We start from the raw sequence: 19,731 nt of genomic DNA, 5'->3' as shown, positions 1-19,731 counted from the left end.
CATGTATGCATGTGGATGTGGATTTTACCTCACATTTCATGTGGAAATGTGGATTTTACCTCACATTCATTGTAAATAACAATGAGAAATTGTGAAGGTAAAAGAAACCCTTGCTACGGCAAGGCTTTCTTTTTCCCATGGGGGATGGTGTCACAAATGTACACACTAGTAGTTATGTACATGTATCAAGGCTGTATGCATGGTTGTTTTAATGTGTATGTACACGGGTGACCACATTAATGGAGAACATTCTATATGATATAGATATAGTACATACAGACTGACCAGATCAGTGGAGAATTTTCTACGTGGTATACAATGTAGCTACAGTACATGTATGCATGTGACAGGAAATACATTAGACGTTTATAGCTCACTCAATCTAGAATGATTTAACCCATTCCAGAATATTCTGGGAAGTGCTTACATATTTAGCTGAGTGAGGCACTGTCCCTGTAGCCCAATGTGATTGGTAGTTAATTTTGGCAATGATGTTATGCACATAGAATAGGCAGTGAGTCATCCAGGATTCCTGGAATTTGGACTTGCTAGTATGTTCATGTATGTGGCCCCAGGTTGGAGAAAATTACAGAATGTACTAGAAAGGGGTGAATGGATAGTATATAAGCAGGAGAAATTCTGAGGTAGGCAGAGTACCCAACACATCTGCTCTGAGAGTTACGTCACTTCTGTCTCTGAAGCGACTTGTTATAGTCAGTCCTGTGTTACCTGCTGACCTGCTATACAAATTGTGTTTGTGGAGATAAGGCCCGGGAGACATTTTGCCTGCAGAGAATTAATTTGCCTACGTTAGAGATAGACTCCATATTTTAGAGTCAACGGACATTATTACGGCAAAGCTGTGACGGGCTGGATTCTTTGCTGGACATTGTAAAGTGAATCATCATTCAACGCATCAACTGGACGTGGTCGTCATAACGTTTGGATTCTACACGTTTCCCTGTGAACATTATGCCGTGGACATATATCGCGGATTTTACCCCGGATTTATAATGTGGATTAATGCAACCTGCGTCTCTGGAATTACGCCGGAGGAATCATTCATCGGCACGTCAAGGATTATTCATTTGTGCATCGAACGTCGCAGTTGGACCTTTTCAATTAAAGGATTACCTGATTTCAGACACGTGTAAGTGATTCCATTACCGATTTTTAATTGTTTCTATTGATCATTATTGTACTGATGTGAAAACCGATTACGAGTCTGTACCCACAATATCACTGTTAATAAACCGCCTGAACATTAGTTGATTGTTTCTTTTGTGCGATCATTCTCAGAGTGATTTTGGTCGTAACAAAATTGGGGGCTTGTCCGGGAAGTGAATTTAAAGCCAAAACTTAGAATTTGGAACGTTCCGGAATCTAGTATATTGGTACAGACAAAATACCAGTGAGTTGATTGTTCAATTGTACATTGTGTGTAATACATTGTCAAAATGTCAATCAGTACAATGGATGTTCAGGCATTTGTTCAGAGGACAGATTTGTCCCTCAAAGATTTGCAAAGGTTACGCAAATGTGATTTGACTGCTATTGCACAGCATTTAAGTGTAGATGTTCCACAAGGTGTAAGAAAGGCAGAGATTCTTGATTTAGTAGCTGGTCACATGGAGCTCAAAGAAGAAATTGACACTCCAGCTCAAGCTCAAATATCAGATCAAACACGGCTTGATCTTGCTAAATTGCAAATGAAGGAGAAAGAAATGGAACTGGAGAAAGAGAAGATGAGGTTAGAAATAGAAAGAGAGCAAAGGGCTAGAGAAATGGAAATGAAGGAAAAAGAAAGAGAAAGAGAAAGAGAGAGGGAGAAAGAACAAATGGAAATGAAGAAATTCGAAATGGAGCAGCAAATGAAATTGCATGAGATGGAAATGGCTCATGCACAGACTGTTGGAAATCGTGAAAGGGCTCCCTCTGAATTTGATTTGGCCAAAAAACATTCGATTGGTGCCAAAGTCTGAGGAAAACAGAGTTGATGCATACTTTGTGTCATTTGAGAAGGTGGCTAACAGTTTGAGATGGCCACAGGAATTTTGGCCCATGCTCCTTCAAAGTGTGTTTGTCGGCAAAGCCGCTGATGTGTACTCATCTCTCTCTGAAGAGCAATCACGTGACTATGCTACAGTCAAGAAAGCAGTGTTGAATGCTTATGAGTTGGTGCCAGAGGCATACAGACACAAGTTCAGAAATTCGCACCGCAAACCAGGCCAGACACATGTTGAGTTTGCTCGTGAAAAAGAAATGATGTTTGATAGGTGGTACAGATCCCTGAAAGTGGATCAGGACTTTGATAACCTACGTGAGGTTGTTCTCTTGGAAGAATTCAAAAAGAGTGTTGCTTTCAGTGTGAGGTCACATTTGGATGATCACAAAGTGACAAGTTTGCATAAAGCAGCCTTGATGGCTGATGAGTATGAACTGACCCACAGAAATGACAACAGACCACCTTTCAGGAGTTTCTCTGGAAATAAGAGAGACAAAAATCAGTCGAGCAATCCAAAGAATGCTGGTTCTGAAAAAGGCACGAGTTCTGAAACTTCATTGGTACCAAAGCCTCAATCTGACAAAGGGTCCAGTACAAGTGCAAATGTCATCAAATGTTTTTACTGTAACAAGACAGGGCATGTGAAGTCACAGTGTTGGAAGTTGCAAAACAAAACAAAGAAGGACATGGGATTTGTCATGTCAAAAAGTGTCCTGCCCGAAAATAGTGTCCCGTTCAGTGAAACACAGGCCATTGAAAGTCGATCTCCCAAATTCAAAGATAGGCTGAAGCAGGTGGATGAGAGCTATCGTAGCTTTTTGTTTGATGGTGAGGTGACCCCATGTACTTCTGGTGAGGCAGGTAAACCAGAAGTCATCCTGCGGGATACGGGGGCCTCTCAGTCGTTAATGGTGGATGGTGGTATGACTTTTCCACCAGATAGTGCAGTGAATGCAAAAGTCTTGATTCAGACTGTTGATGGCAGTTATATGTCAGTTCCACTGTACAGAGTGGATTTGAAGTGTGACCTAGTTTCTGGTCCTGTGACTGTTGGAGTTGTTCCTGAGTTGCCCATGGCAGGCATTGACTTCCTGTTGGGGAATGACTTGGCTGGGGACAAGGTGGTTGCGTCTCCAGTTGTTTCGGATAAACCAGTGGTGGTTGCTGAAACTGAGCAGTTGCAGGAGGAGTTTCCTGGGATTTTCCTGGATTGTGTTGTGACTAGGTCTCAGGCCCGCAGAGCTGTTCAAGATGATGCGGATTCTGTTGATGTGGAGGAGAATTCCGGTGTTTGGTTGGCAGAAACCTTTTTCAAGGATTTGAATGATGGGGTTGCTGTATTAGGCTCCGAGGCTAACAGTGATGGGCTGTTTAGCAAGTCTTCCTTGGTTGAAGCACAGCAGGCAGACTCTGAGTTGAAAGGCTTGTCTCAGACGGCGTGTTCTGAGGCTGAGGCTGAAGAGGTCCCTGAGTGCTATTATGTCAAAGATGGCATTTTGATGAGGAAGTGGAGACCTCCCCATAGGCCAGCTGATGAGGATTGGACGGTGGTCCGTCAAGTTGTTGTCCCTCCCAGTTACCGCGGTGAGATCTTGAGGATTGCTCACGAGTTACCAGTTGGCGGCCATTTAGGCGTCAGAAAGACAAAGGATCGGATCATGAGGCATTTCTATTGGCCAGGGTTGAATGTGGATGTGGCTGAGTTTTGCAAGACTTGTCACACATGTCAGGTGGCTGGTAAACCACAGCATTCAGTGAAGCCGGCGCCGTTGATTCCGATACCTGCGTTTGAAGAACCATTCAGTCGGGTTCTGACTGTGTTGGACCTTTGCCTAGGACTAGGTCGGGTCATTAGTACCTCTTGACAATCATGGATATGTCTACACGGTTTCCAGAGGCTATCCCATTGCGAAATATCACTGCTCAGACTGTGGTAGATGCTCTAGTGCAGTTTTTCACTAAGTATGGGTTGCCCAAGGAAGTGCAGTCTGACCAAGGGTCAAATTTCATGTCAGGCATATTTCAAGAGATGATGTATCGTTTGGGTGTGAAGCAGCTGAAGTCGTCAGCTTATCATCCCCAATCCCAAGGTGCGTTGGAGTGCTACCACCAGACCCTGAAGACAATGATTAGGGCATTCTGTGAGGAGTATCCCGAGGATTGGGATAAGGGCATCCCTTTCCTCCTGTTTGCAACGAGGGACTCCCCAAATGAGTCGACGGGTTTCAGCCCATTTGAGTTGGTGTACGGTCATGAAGTTAGGGGCCCACTGAAGCTCATCAAAGAGAAATTCATGACTGAGGATGATGAGGTCCACCTACTTGACTATGTGTCAAAGTTTCGTGAAAGGCTTTCAAAGGCTTGTGAGGTAGCTAGGGAACACTCGAAAGTGTCACAAGACTCAATGAAGAGAAAGGCAGACAAAAATGCCAAAGCCCGAACCTTGACAAAGTTCTTGTACTGCTGCCCATACAAGGTGAACCACTGAAAGCCAAGTTCAGTGGCCCATACTGTGTCAAAAAGAAATTCAATGATGTGAACTATGTGATCAGCACACCAGACAGATGCAAAGAACAGAAAATGTGTCATGTCAACATGCTGAAAGAATGCTATGACCGAAAGTCAGTTGGTGTGACATAGGTAGTGGATACAGTAGCACAGTAGAATTCAAGGGTGAAAAGTTTTCACCGCATATCACTTACAGTGTATGTGCTTAGCATATCCATTAATGTATGCAAAACAGTTTGACATGATTACATGTGGCTAAGAAAATCCAAGCAATATCAATGTAACTGGTATCCATGAAAAGAGAACATGGAATTAATGCAGCTATTCAAAAGACATGTGATAGTATGTGATTATTGTTGCTTGACTTGGATTTTACCTCACATTCATTGTAAATAACAATGAGAAATTGTGGAGGTAAAAGAAACCCTTGCTACGGCAAGGCTTTCTTTTTCCCATGGGGGATGGTGTCACAAATGTACACACTAGTAGTTATGTACATGTATCAAGGCTGTATGCATGGTTGTTTTAATGTGTATGTACACGGGTGACCACATTAATGGAGAACATTCTATATGATATAGATATAGTACATACAGACTGACCAGATCAGTGGAGATTTTCTACGTGGTATACAATGTAGATACAGTACATGTATGCATGTGACAGAAAAATACATTAGACGTTTATAGCTCACTCAATCTATAATGATTTAACCCATTCCAGAATGTTCTTGGAAGTGCTTACATATTTAGCTGAGTGAGGCACTGTCCCTGTAGCCCAATGTGATTGGTAGTTAATTTTGGCAATGATGTTATGCACATAGTTAGGCAGTGAGTCATCCAGGATTCCTGGAATTTGGACTTGCTAGTATGTTCATGTATGTGGCCCCAGGTTGGAGAAAATTACAGAATGTACTAGAAAGGGGTGAATGGATAGTATATAAGCAGGAGAAATTCTGAGGTAGGCAGAGTACCCAACACCTCTGCTCTGAGAGTTACGTCACTTCTGGCTCTGAAGCGACTTGTTATAGTCAGTCCTGTGTTACCTGCTGACCTGCTATACAAATTGTGTTTGTGGAGATAAGGCCTGAGAGACATTTTGCCTGCAGAGAATTAATTTGCCTACGTTAGAGATAGACTCCATATTTTAGAGTCAACGGACATTATTACGGCAAAGCTGTGACGGGCTGGATTCTTTGCTGGACATTGTAAAGTGAATCATCATTCAACGCATCAACTGGACGTGGTCGTCATAACGTTTGGATTCTACACGTTTCCCTGTGAACATTATACCGTGGACATATATCGCGGATTTTACCCCGGATTTATAATGTGGATTAAAGGGAAGGTAAACCCAAAGAGCAATGTGGATTGAGTGAAAGCAGCAACATTAGTAGAACACATCAGTGAAAGTTTGAGGAAAATCGGACAATCGATGCAAAAGTTATGAATTTTTTAAGTTTTGGTGTTGGAACCGCTGGATGAGGAGACTACTAGAGGATATGACGTATGAGTGGACAACAATACAAAGAAAATATAAAGGAAATTCAACAAAAATTCACTTTTCTAGAATTATGAAAGAGCAGTGGACCAACCGCTTTCAGAAAGCAGGGGGAATAATTGCTACCCTTAACATATGTCAATATCAAGTTGATGGAATTTGTAATTTTCATGAAAAATGGATTTTTGTAGTATTTTCTTCATATTTTCTTGGTATTGTTGTCCACTCATACGTCATAACCTCTAGTAGTCTCCTCATCCAGTGGTTCCAACACCAAAACTTTAAAAATTCATAACTTTTGCATCGATTGTCTGATTTTCCTCAAACTTTCACTGATGTGTTCTACTAAAGTTGCTGTTTTCACTCAATCCACATTGTTCTTGGGGTTTATCTTCCCTTTAATGCAACCTGTGTCTCTGGAATTACGCCGGAGGAATCATTCATCGGCACGTCAAGGATTATTCATTTGTGCATCGAACGTCGCAGTTGGACCTTTTCAATTAAAGGATTACCTGATTTCAGACACGTGTAAGTGATTCCATTACCGATTTTTAATTGTTTCTATTGATCATTATTGTACTGATGTGAAAACCGATTACGAGTCTGTACCCACAATATCACTGTTAATAAACCGCCTGAACATTAGTTGATTGTTTCTTTTGTGCGATCATTCTCAGAGTGATTTTGGTCGTAACAGGGGGTTAATATCCTGAATAGCGAAATAGTACAGGCAGAGGGTTTCGAGCCATACTAAAATTGGCCGCGCATTTGGCCCAGTTTGCGTTTACACTGAGAAAAGGCCGGGCTCGGCCGCGGCCGCGACCACCTCCAGAGCGTGGCCAAATGCGAGGCCAATTTTGGCCTCGCATTTGGCCTTTTGTGCGTTTACACTGAAATGAAGGAGGGCTCGGCCGCGGCCGAGCCTCGCACTGTAAACGGGGTCTAGGACCCCGTTCACAGTGCGGGGCTGGGCCGAGCCGCGGCCGAGCCCCGCAATTTTGTCCGTTTACACTGCCGGGCTCGGCCGCGCTTTTAATATAACCTTTCAATATTTTGTCGTAGTGGCGCTCTGCTCGTAAAGAAACGCAATTTGGTATTGTCTGGTTTTCAGACCCTTTGTCAACTGAATTCTGTGGCGACGAAGTCGCCGTTCGGGTAAAGGCATTTGCCGAATGAAAAAATCCTTTGCAGGACAGAGGAGCATTTCAAGGGAAAGTGGTTCAAAAGCTTACCGTAACAGAACGCGCATAAGAAGAATGCGCGTAACACACTTCACGTCATGCCACAATTTGTGTGTGTGTGTGTGTGTGCTTTTTTCCCCTTTGTTTTTAGGGCCTACTAGGAAAACCTGGGACTTAAATTGTAGACAGAAACAATGCAGCAAGAGCACATAAGTGAAGTTTGAGGAAAATCAGGCAGTCTGTTCAAACGTTATAAATTTTTAAGATTTCTGTGCCGCCATCGTTGGATGAAAACACTACACTATTTTGTGACATCAAGACAAAACAACGATATAAAGAAATACAAAGAAAAAGAGAATTCCCTAGAGAACATGTTACTTACCTCTTTCAGAAACCACAGGAAATGATATCACACTTTGTCATAATATTATTGTAACAAGTCAAAGTAATGTTTACTTTTCATAAGGAAAAGAAATTTTGTGGAAGCTAAAGTTTTATAACTTTTAAAAAGGATTGCCTGATTTTCATGTTAGTTGATGTGTTCTAGCAATATTACTGCATTCATTATATCTACAAGTAAACTGTTGGGGGAACTTCTACTGCAAAACGTGAGTATCACGCAATACGCACACAGTATAAAGTAGACCAGGGCTAAAAAATCTTCGGATAATGAACCCTATAGAACATCTAGCCGGCCAAAGGGTAGATCTTTAAACACTTCCGCATACTTGTTTTTCGTTTTCCCCAAATATGCATGGATTATTATTTGAGTGTGTTTGTAAAGCCGATTGTCGCCATTTTTATGGGTTTCGTAAACGGTGCTCACACTCCCGCGTCCACACCAACTTACAAACATCAGGTGTGTGTTTTTTTTTCATGAAATACGACCAAAAAAGCAGGAATAATGTCATATATCAAAACTTTAGTATCGCAAATTATTACGACCTGCTTATCTTTTCATTCAATATATCCACGTGTCGAGAAAAGGACAGAACATAGGGGCCTACAATATGGAATTACTTAGTTCCGGATTAAAGAATCTTGGGAAGAACGAACATTGCCCTAAAGCACAGTTAGTCGATCAAGTTTGCTGGATATTCGTTCAGAACATATGATCCAAAATATAGGAATAGTGTCATGCTCAAGCATTTAAATCATAATTTAAAACAAACCTGTACAATTCCGAAGTGGTCCTTTCCATCTCATAGCTTTGTACTGTAGGCCCTACATCGTAGTAGGCCCTATTTCTTAATACATTTTCCGTAGTATTTCCACGGATGGGGCTTACTACGAATTTTCATGCATTACTAGTATCTACTTTCATACAATATTGTGCAAGGTTTTGTGTAATTCATGGCGTAGGCCTATTGCTAAGATTTGTCATCTCCGCAGCATTAAAGATAAAAGAAGAAATTTCACTCATCTATATGGTTTTGATTCACCATATCCCCTCTAATCACGATACTCTTTAGTTACATTATATGTGTATATATTCATATATATATATATATATATATATATATATATATTATGCGTGTGTATGTGTGTGTGTTTGTAAGTGTGTTGAAAATACATAAAGGCCTACATAAGTATATTATTGCAACGTTGTCAGTTTATCCATGGCCGTAATGCCACCTGATACATAAATCATAAATACATAAATCGGGAGAGGGCGTGACTGAAATTTAAACACTAGTGCTCAGCCATTAAACTCTTTATAAGGTTTGTAATGTCAGGAGTCTGTAATGAAGGAATATCCAAAAGCATTGCGGCTGCCGACAAACGTTGTCATTACAATCCTCTCCACCGTAATGCATGTAGTCTCAATTTTCATTTTCGTCATCGCCGTTAAAAAGTTTGTATCATATTATCGTCATACGTTTAAATTTTATTTCATAATCATGTTCCCTTTATTTTGGATAATACTAATTCCCTTTACCGATTACTGCGCATTACCTCTGCCATTTCCTTGAACAAGATCTGACAGACGAAATAAAAAAAAGAAAAAAAAGAAATTTGTACTTTTGACATGACAACAAAGACTAAACTTTCATTTTATTGCATAACCATGTTCCCTTTATTTTGGATATTACTATTCCTTTTACCGATTACTGCGCAATACATCATTTATTTTCTTGAACAAGATCTGACAAATGAAATGAAAAAAAAAAACGAAAACAAAAAGACATTTTAACTATTGACATGACAACCAAGAATAAATCAACCTGTCTTATGCACAGAGGAATCTGTGCTTCACTTGTTACATACGAATGTCTCATATTTCTCTGTTGTTTTTTATTCCAAGCGGTTTTGTAAATTAGTTTTAAATGAGAAGATCAAGCACAAGACAGGATCAGTTTCTGAACATGATGTGCTTGTTATAAAAATAGTCAACTGTGACGAATTTACGATACATGACTTGAAATAAGCTCAACACTTGCACTCCGCAACGTTAAATCTCTGTTCTATAGGGCCCCAGTATTAATGAAATACTCACGGGAACAACAACTCAAAGATAATCATGATGACTCAAGACGAGATAAAAATTTATTTTACAGGGTATCAAAACAGCTAAAGCTTGAAATACATTTTTAAAGAACACAAGGAGAATGAACTTAAGCGAAAGCAAATCTAATCTTAGGGAGAGTCGAAAGAATGAGAACTTTTCACCGAAATTATGACACTCTCATGAAATTATTTATATATATATTTTCAAAAACTTTTGTTTTGTTGTGACGGCACTACGTTGTGGTAAAATCTTATTCTACAGAGGGCGGCAGGCGTTTGAACATGGAATTCATCAACATTTTTGAAATCCTCCGATGTACTGTGGTGTGCTCATGGATGTGTGTGTTTTTCGGTTGAGATGGGGTTTGAGGTTTTCAACGATTTTTTGATGATTTGTTGAGATAACAAGAAACATCCTCAGATGTATGAAAAAGCATATAATTCTAACATCTTTGTCTAAGAGGAATTCAAAGCTTACTTGATGAAAATTAGTTTTTAAACGGCTAAGGTATCCAAAACAAAGCGATCCCAATAAAAGTGGCACCCAACTTTTGTCAGGATCGCTTTGTTTTACTTTGTTTTTGGATATCTCAGCCATTTCAAAACTGATATTCATCAAATAAACTTTGAATTCCTCTTAGAATTGTAGACTTCCTAACATTTCATAGAGTGATTTCTAAATATCTCGCAAAAGTTAAAAGCTTATTCTCACCTCAACCAATACCATTCCATCCCTTTAAATTCTCACCGAGCGGCTTACCCTCAGTAGTAATTGTCAGTGGTAACAGCATGCGAATCTTTATAGGCTGCTAACACTAGTTAGTGGCAGGAGTGGCAGGCAGCGTGAGCCATTTTTAGATTTGTCGTGTATTCCCGAAAAGGATGCCGTAAAATATATTCCCAAATAGGTTGGGACACTGGTATGATACACCTTTACTACTGCCATAAATTATTTTAGCGCTGAGCTGTCCCGCTGCATATTTCCCCACAGCCAATTATGACTTAACTGTCGAGCTGTTGTCAATAATTATTTTCATTAAAATTGTATTCTATGGGGTGTTTTAAGCTGTTGTCTATCTAGATTTTTATCTTTAGTAATTTTCATTCATGTAAAGATACGTGGATTGTTGTATGGTTTGAAATATAATTATTACTTGACAGGAGGTAACATTACTATAACTGACTAACCTATCAAGTTTAGATATTCTTTTAAAAGGTAACAGTGGGTGTTTTGTTTTGTTTTTTTTTTCACTTGAAAAGATGGCTGGAGTGCCCATTATTTAGCTGCCCGAGCTGGTCTTACATGGGGTCCAGTTGTATGCACTTTCCCCTGATTATATACCCCACCCTTTGCGAAGCCAAGAATGAAGCAGGATCTTTTGCGTGCATGAGTTGTGACTCTCTCACACACTGAACCTCCATTTTGATGTCCTATCCGAGGGATAGAGTGTGTGCCTCTATTAAATTATTTGCTTGCAGCATAAGTGAAGGAGCATTTCTTATATTCAGTTCTAGGTTTGGGTATATGTAATTGGCAAGAAAGGGCATATCGAGTGCTATAAGTAGTAGGGCGTTTGGTCACAAGTTTGACTATGTACGATGGGGCTAAATGAAAAGTGTAACAATTTGTACGCCAGGACACAGTAATGATATTGAATTCTTTGTTCAATTGACTGCCATTTGAGAGCATGAGTAAGGGGACGGCAAAATGACACACAACATTGCAAAAGTAAGGCTCACTGGGATTGGAACCCACACCCGAAACCGAGCCTTTCGATTGCAAACCAGACTCGCGCTCCCAAATGAGCCACCTTGCTCCTTAGAAACACTGAAAACGGTAACATAGTTCGAACTTTTATATGGCGGTGAGAGGTACCGGCCCTTCTCAATTTCGTGGAGAATACTGGGGGAGTTTCAAATAGCCAAACGAACAAATGGAATTAATAAATAAGTACCAAAGTGAACAAATAGATAGATTAATAAATAAACACACACACACACACACACACACGCATTCTTTAGTGAGAGTAAATCCCCTAGTCTGTCGTTGTTGAATATACAACGGCAAACGATAGTTGTCATGTCATCAAGCGCTGCTAATCAAAATTATCGGATCTTGAACTATGCACTTAAATTCAATTTATGCGTACAAAATTATATCCATGACAAAGTCCTAGCTTCAACATTATTCAGCTAGAGTATCATATCTTTTGACTTTTCACATGCCCCCCCCCCCCATACAAAAAAAAAATGTTTCACTTTACATTAAAAAAAAAAAAACTTGCAATAAGACATTTTGTAAACGTTTTCGAATAGGGGCAGTTGCCTGGGATGGTGAGATGGAGTTGGTAAAACTGACTTTCAATCCTGACTCATAGACATGGTGTCTGTGCGAGCTGTGTTCCTTACTCGATAAGGATGGCTCCGTTTGGCAGTGATATTTTAGGGTGAACGGAAACTTGACGATTTACTCGATAAAGCTTGAGATTCACCTTCATCAATACTTCTCGTTCTTGTCTGTGAAAGACTTGGGACCTGCTTTCTACGACGAGTTGGATTCGGAATGCTCAGCCAAGGCAGCTTTCATGCGCATGAACAGGCGATTCGTATAAATCTCACCTACGGGTTCCACAACAGTTTGCGCGGATACTGGGCTACCTGATGCATTTTTCGGTGGTTTCGTTGTAGAAGGGCGGATCTGCTTCCCATAACTTGACGGGGATGTCGATTGACTCGATAAAGCTTGGCGTGTACCTCCATAGATATTTCTAAATTGTGGCCTTACGGGTCTCTTTGTAGATGGGCGGGTCTCCCTCAAACTTGACGGAGATGTTGAATGATTCGATAATGCTTGAGGTGTACTTCCATCGATATTTCTCAGTTCTGGCAGTTGGTGCTGCTTGATGAGTGGCGATGATTTTGCCTCCTGCAAACCTTCTCCATTCCCGTCGTCTAGTACTCGCAATGGAGGGGTGTCGTTTGGTTCCAGATCTGAAAGAGTGGAACATACAAAATATATAACGGCTATGTTATGTCCCTGGATGTTATTTTATTTTTATTTTTTCATATAATATATTCCATGTGTCACCCAAAATTTTGCACCGGATTGTTGAATTTCAGTTCTATAGTCGCAAAAGCTCCCTGGTGTGGGGGGAGGATACCTCCTCCTACAGCCTATACCAACCTAGCAGGGGCACATATTCAGGCTGGATGAAAACGTCGTTAACTCACATAACAACAAAGATAATAATTATTTCATCCCATAGTTGCCGATGTTGGAATAATCATGGATTCTGTCGGAAAGTCATAGTTTTGTAGTCCTTAAGTAGGTTTTTTTTTATTACTTTGCTTGTTTTTTGCTCATTTGAATCTATTTTTTTTTTTATTCAGTACTAGTTTTTGTGGTCACAAGTGCCTTTTCCACTTCTGCAGTAGCCCAGTTACCGTATATTAAAGACTCTGTAGCTTGTGGACCAAAAGTTTACTCCAATGAATCGATCTGCATTCGCACCCTGCTGAAATGGAAACGCTCGTCGTCATCGGATTTTGGCGAACTTTAGATCGCTCTTGACGACATAGCCTCCTGGATTGGACAATGTAAAAAGCTGCGTCTCACGTGTGTGCAAAACATCTCTTGGGTTGTTATTCTTTACCCATTTTAAAATAAAGTTCGCGTCGCATAGCTTAAACTCGCTTTTATGTGAAACTCTCATTCTGTTTGACTTAAGTTGAGATTCTTTGCCAGTGTGCTTACTTTCATAGAAATAATTACAAAGCTGTACACACGTAGTTATGGGGATTTCAGAATATACTAAGTGTTCATGTTGGATCAGCATCCCAATACTTGGTCTACCCCGAGTCTTTCATTTCAGTAGTACGCTAGTAATTTTCGCGCATATGCAGGACATCTACGTAGTGGAAACGTTCAGCGATTGGATAGAATCCGTTCCCCTGAATTCCGAAAGTGACACAGCGCACCCTTTATTTGCACCGGTTATTAGTTGGATTCACATAATCTCTTATTGAAATTATTTATCGGACATCAAATTCAAGTTCAAAATCAAATGCAATTACACTTAAATACAGCTATATCAAAAATACGAAATAGTATACATAACGCTTACATGACCACATTTTTAAGGAATTTCAATCATACAAGCTTCAACAATACATTGTGTGCAATTATATCAGAACTATAATTTCAGTATGTCGTTAATTGAACAAGTAAGCAACTATACAATTTTATTTTTTTACCCTATATACTATGGAAAATAGGAATTAAAAAAAAAAGCATATGACTTGTAAATTTTGCGAATCATGAGGGCGTATCTTGCGAAAAGATGAGGGCGTATCAAGATCCGTCGAGGACTCTATGTAAGAAAATTTGATATTACGACGTCCCATGAAACGGACAGAAAAAAGGGACTAAGACAAGGACAAGAACAAAAGCAAGCACGGAACAGGAAGGAAAACAAACGAAAAGGTAGAGGTAACAAAGAAAGAAATGTAAACAAAAATAAGTGGTGTACAATCAGGTCTTAACCAAAGGGCGCAAATCAGGGGTAGAAACTTGAAATTCCATGAAAATGATGTGCCGAATCATAGAACGCGGGCTCTTGGAATCGGCCGGAACTCCCATTCTGACTTGTGATTGGGTGATGTGCTACTGCTATAGGACAGGACATGACGTCATGTTAGGACAGTGGTGAGGGTGATCTATCACTTGGTCTACTCCCACTTCGTCCAATATCCGTTTCATCTCAACCCATGTGGTCTAATAGTTCGACTACAACCAATTTGTCTGGTTACCATATAAAACTTCAAACTTTATTTTCACTTTGTTTTTTCAACAGAATGTACAAGAAACAATAATATGATAAATTTGACATTTGAGTCGTTGATAATATACATAGCCAGACAGGGATAACAACATGTTCATGTCTACATGTCCAGTACATAAAGAAACACACACTCTATTTATACACTCTGCAAAAAAAAAAAAAAAAAAAAAAGTGGAGGTACCCACTCAAAAGACTATGCTTGTAACATGTGAGTACCTCTGAGGGAAAGGGGAAAATAAGGGGGGGTGGTGAAAGCTCACAACTACACAGAGTACGGGAAACTGGGAAAGTCGGGAATAGAAAAAGAAAGAAAGCAAAAGTGTGAAAAAAGGGAACAGAAAATAGGTTCGTCCAATTATACATCTAAGTCTAATTACAAGTCCGTCTACTTACTAGTTGGGCTATGTCCATTTCGTTTAATATCCATTTGGTCTATTATCATTTGGTCTATACATTACATGTTATCATCACCTATTCGTCTTATAATAGCTTCGTCTATTTCCACTATGTCTAATACCAACGTTGTCTACCATTTTGTCTAATTTGCACTTGGGCTCCACTCACTTAGTCTATATTCACTTCGGCAATATATCGATTAGTCTAATAACCAGTTTGGCTACTTATGTATTAGTCTATCGACCATTTGGTCTAATGACCATATGCACTTAGTCTATAAATATCCAACTGGTCTACCACCATTTAGTCTAATGACCACTTAGTCTAATACCCAAATTGTCTACTACCATTTACACTCCGATGTTCACATGGGCTAACTACTATACGCATACCCGGCCAGATTTGAGCGGTTGTGTTTTTCAAATTGAATGCAAACGTTTAGTATTGATCTTTTTTAGATACGTCACATGCGGAGTGCAAGTCACAGAGAGAAATTATTATTTGTAGGATCTAGTTCGGTTGTATATCGATGATTTGATGGCAATTTATAACAACTAAAACTTCTAATATCTTAGGCATATAGTATTTTCATTACCTTTCCTCCTTTTTTCATTATTTCTGTACAACTTTGCTGTATACATGAGATATTATACTAAACATACAGAAAGAAGAGATTATTCATAAAATCCAGCGACAACAAAAGGATGAAACATGAAGCTTTCGTTTCTATTGCGCCGTGGTTCAAGATATAGTTTCTTTCTACCTCGAGTCCTTGATCTTGCAGGATTGAAATTGATGGCGCCCAAGTGTTTTCGTCAAAGAAAATCAGGTGGCAAGACTCCAAAGCTAAATTTGCTTCCGCAGTTATTGTATAATACATGTATATTTCGCATCTAAGGGTGCGTTCGAGCGCTGTAAAGCGAACCAAAGCGAACTGAACTAAAGCGTGCCGTACCGTACCATGCCAGTTTGGGAGCGTTCGAGCGCTCTGTTGAGAAAGCGAACCTCACGAGTTTTTTTTTAGAAAAGGTCACGTATTTTTGAATTAAAGAATGTCATCCACCTGGCGCTTGAACTAAAGTACTTACAGCTGTCCCGAACAAAGATAATGATGTATTTGCATTGTGACGTATGCGCATGATACGCGCATGCTTTACAGCGAACTTTTGGTACGCTTTTGGTACGCTTTTGGAGCACATCGGGAAGTGGTCCACTTTTGGCTCGGTACAGTAAGGTACGGTACACGTTCATGACGTTAGGAGCGTTCGAGCGCTCCTCTGGCGCGGGTACGGTACGGTACAGTTCGCTTTCGGAGATGGCTCGAACGCACCCTTTCCAATTGGTTTATCGTGGGGCTACATTTGTAGCTCCATGGTCATAAAATATGAACCCTACCATGGTCACATACTCGTATGAGTATTCATTCTTATATCACTCACAGAGATTTAGGCCTGAATTGTAAGACTGATATTAACTGACAGCTATTTCACTCTTTTGTTTGAAGCTCATTAGTTATGCATGATTCCATAGATTCCATGATTATACGATTGCGCTGAAACTATCAACAATTTAGACGCGGGGGCACAAACTACACAGGCACTTGTAGAATATAAGACGGAAGAAATCACAATTTGGTTACATATACCTCACATGAAATGTATTTCAGTAAAAGCAAAATGTATTTCAGTAAAAGCAAAGTTGGTAATATAAATATTTTGTGATAGCCCTATTTCTATCTTGTCTGTAGACGAAACGAGAGTGGCCCTATTGGAAGTTGCACCACATGAAAATTAGACTAAACAGTGTAGATGAAATGCTTATTGGACGAAATGGCTAGTGATCTAACCGGAAATTAGACGAATTGGAAGGAGACTAACTGTCTATTATAGACCTAGTGAAATATAGACCAAGCGGGCAGGGGACCAAGTGATATTAGCCGAAATGTCCATAGACCAATTGATGAAGAGACTAAATGGAATTTAGACGAACTTACAATAGACCAAATTATATTAGACGAGGTGGGAAAAAATTCGCGTAGACTTAGTGACAATTATACCGTCTGGTCATTAGACAAAAACACTTAATGATAACTATCCAAACCGGGCATTAGACCTAGTGAGGATTAGACCACGTGAGCATTAGACGAAATTGATATTATACCAAATGAGTTTAACCGTTGTGATGTTAGACGAACTGGGAAGTAGAACATCTGATAGTAGACCAAGTGGCAAATAAATCGTGGTGAGTCGCCACCAAACTCTTGAAGAGAATGAACGTATTTGCTCAGTTTGCCGAACACGTTTGAAGGAGGAAAATTGGGTTTATCGTCTCGTTCGACTGAGAGTCCCCCTCCCTATCCATCCTCGATACACATATACTGAAGAATTATTTGGGGTTACGCGTATTCTCTGAAAGCACCCCTATCTCGTCGCTGCCAGAATTTCAGACTCAACACTCGTGTCGAAGGTATAGATTTTCTGCCTTTGAGGTTCCTCTAAGTACGAAACGCTGCTCAACGCACCCTCTTTCTCAGGTGAACTTTGAGACCAGCTCTTCCCAGTGCCAGTCAGACAACCCACCATACATTGTTAGACATTCTGCCGAATAAAGGAAGCCGTCTTTTTGAAGACTGTAGGATAAATTGCTAATATTTTGCCATGTCATTGATTGTGATATATTGCCTTTCAAGAATTAGAGAATTATGTACTAATGGAATACCTCTGCATTTGGGAAAAAGATTCGTGACCTCAGTTCCTCAAACTATGGCTTGGTGTCGTACCATTCTATGCTGTACCGCCCCTTTTGATGGTGGTCTCTTCTTTAACGACCATGTAGGCCTATATGTACTTTGTTTACGTCTGACGAAGTTTCATCATTAATCATATTTCACCAATGAAATTTCAATCACCATAAATGATTGGATCACATAACCAAACGCTTCGTATATGAAATCGTATTTTTTTAAGTTAATCTTTTAACGTGATCACGTGCGTGAGCCCACGTGAGCTTAGATAAGAATTAGGTTAAATCAAAGAAAGAGAGTGGAAACAATTTCGTCAAAGTCTGATGTTACAATAAGAAAGCTCCACGTGTTTTCACAAAACATCTTCTCATAAGTGTCATACTAAGCAAAACGAAGGCTAAACAGTGCATCAAAGGTACTAAGAGATAATAAAGTGAGGAGCACTTGTCGGTAGGGTGCGCTCCACAAGTATTTTTTTCTTAAATTGAGGTAACGTGATGTTTTAAGAGGAAACATGATCCATCAGGTTGCACATTTTGCAATCTTTGGCTGTCCGTCAAGCAAGGTATAAGGATGACTGAAAATGTAATCGCTCAGTCATTAATACTTGAAACGTATTTCAAAGTGCCCATGAATGTATGTTACCTTGTTTTTCATCTTACCTGTTAATTGTGCTTCAATTTTTCTGAGGTGATAAAGGCAAATGCGAACAGTGTCTTCAATAGCTCTGAACTCTCTTCCCATACTCGGGATAATAGACTCTCGTAGGTCATTGCCCTTCATCTCTTCTGACCACTGCTGAAAGTTTGTGATGATTTCTTCCTCATTACCACGGGCCACCAAATCCCTTCCTCGCTGGTAAGATTTAGAAAATTTAGCCAGTTCCTCTGTTTTCACCTTCTGAAATTTACCGTGGAATTCCCGTTGCAGAATCGCAAAAGATCTGAACGACTCGTCAAATTTGCTCTTGCTGTCCATGATAGATGATTCGAGGAGAGATAGTGCCATAAGGCATTTATGTTGGAGATCATTGATCATCTGCTTGGTTTCATCACTGTCGTCAAGAATCTTTTGCATTGCCCTTGTTAAGCCAATTTTCTTTGCTGGCTTAACACCTTTGTGGTTGTAGTGATCTTCCATCAAACACTCGCTGCAGACAAGTTCCTGGCATTTTCCGCAAAAATACTTCATACGGTTGGGTCGATGCTTCTGGCAAACTGGTCCTGTCTCCTTTGTTCTTCCGTGATCAATGGTAGCAATATTATTTTTCATTGCCTCAACCATCCTATCAGCCAAGTTATTCGACTTAAGCATGGATATTGCCACTTTCTTTTCGATAAAGGTCTCTTGGCGACATTCTGAGCAAACAACCTTACATTCATCGTCAGCAATCTTTTCTATGCAGTTTGCACAGAATGTGTGTCCACACGCCAGGTCTTTGGCTTTCGAAAAAGTTTCCATGCATATGGGACATTCAAGTTGTTGAGCTATCGCATCCTGGTAAGCCGCCATATTGAAAATGTGATATTTTCAGTACGGTGGCACAGCCGGCGTCAGATGGATTTTTGTAATCAGGACACGTACAGATGACTGTTATAAAACATCAAATGTACTCTTGGCAAGGGCTTCCGAAGAGTTTGAGTGTTTTGTAGCTGTCCTCTCTTCCTTTCTCTGTGAACACAATGCCTGGTGCTTCTCTTTCGTGCGCACATGCTCAGAGTAAATACTAAACCATGATCCCATTTGTTGTTTTTTTTTTTCTTTTTTGTAATCTGCATTTACATTCCACATAGCAAAGAATTAAAGGGCATGTAAACAATAGTGGGATTCCCCACCGATTTGACACTGCGATGTTTAGGGAAGGTCAAAGTCCAGTGGTATATTAAGGTAATTTCATTTTAAATTTATTTTCATACATCTCTATGAAAAAAAACAACAACACATAAGATATAACAAAGTAAAGTGATACCAAATATCCGGCAAGGATGCACAATAAATCATTACAAGCATATAGAATGTGGCTGCCAATCTTTGTGAATTTGGCTCTGT

General features: G+C 39.9%; 1 protein-coding gene across 1 annotated transcript; it reads right to left on the bottom strand.

Annotated features, from left to right (window-relative positions):
• Positions 1-12,244: 12,244 nt before the first annotated feature.
• On the bottom strand, positions 12,245-18,996 carry LOC140245660 (uncharacterized). Its single transcript, XM_072325207.1, has 2 exons — positions 18,345-18,996; positions 12,245-12,693 (listed from the first exon to the last, which is right to left on the bottom strand). Exons 1-2 carry the CDS (start codon positions 18,994-18,996, stop codon positions 12,245-12,247), a joined length of 1,101 nt encoding a protein of 366 aa, XP_072181308.1.
• Between the last annotated feature and the right edge of the window lie 735 nt (positions 18,997-19,731).

This window comes from Diadema setosum (genome assembly GCF_964275005.1).
Source record: "Diadema setosum chromosome 20 unlocalized genomic scaffold, eeDiaSeto1 Scaffold_20_unloc_1, whole genome shotgun sequence".
In the NCBI taxonomy this organism is placed as follows: Eukaryota; Metazoa; Echinodermata; class Echinoidea; order Diadematoida; family Diadematidae; genus Diadema; species Diadema setosum.
This window is presented reverse-complemented; position numbering and strand designations above follow the sequence as displayed.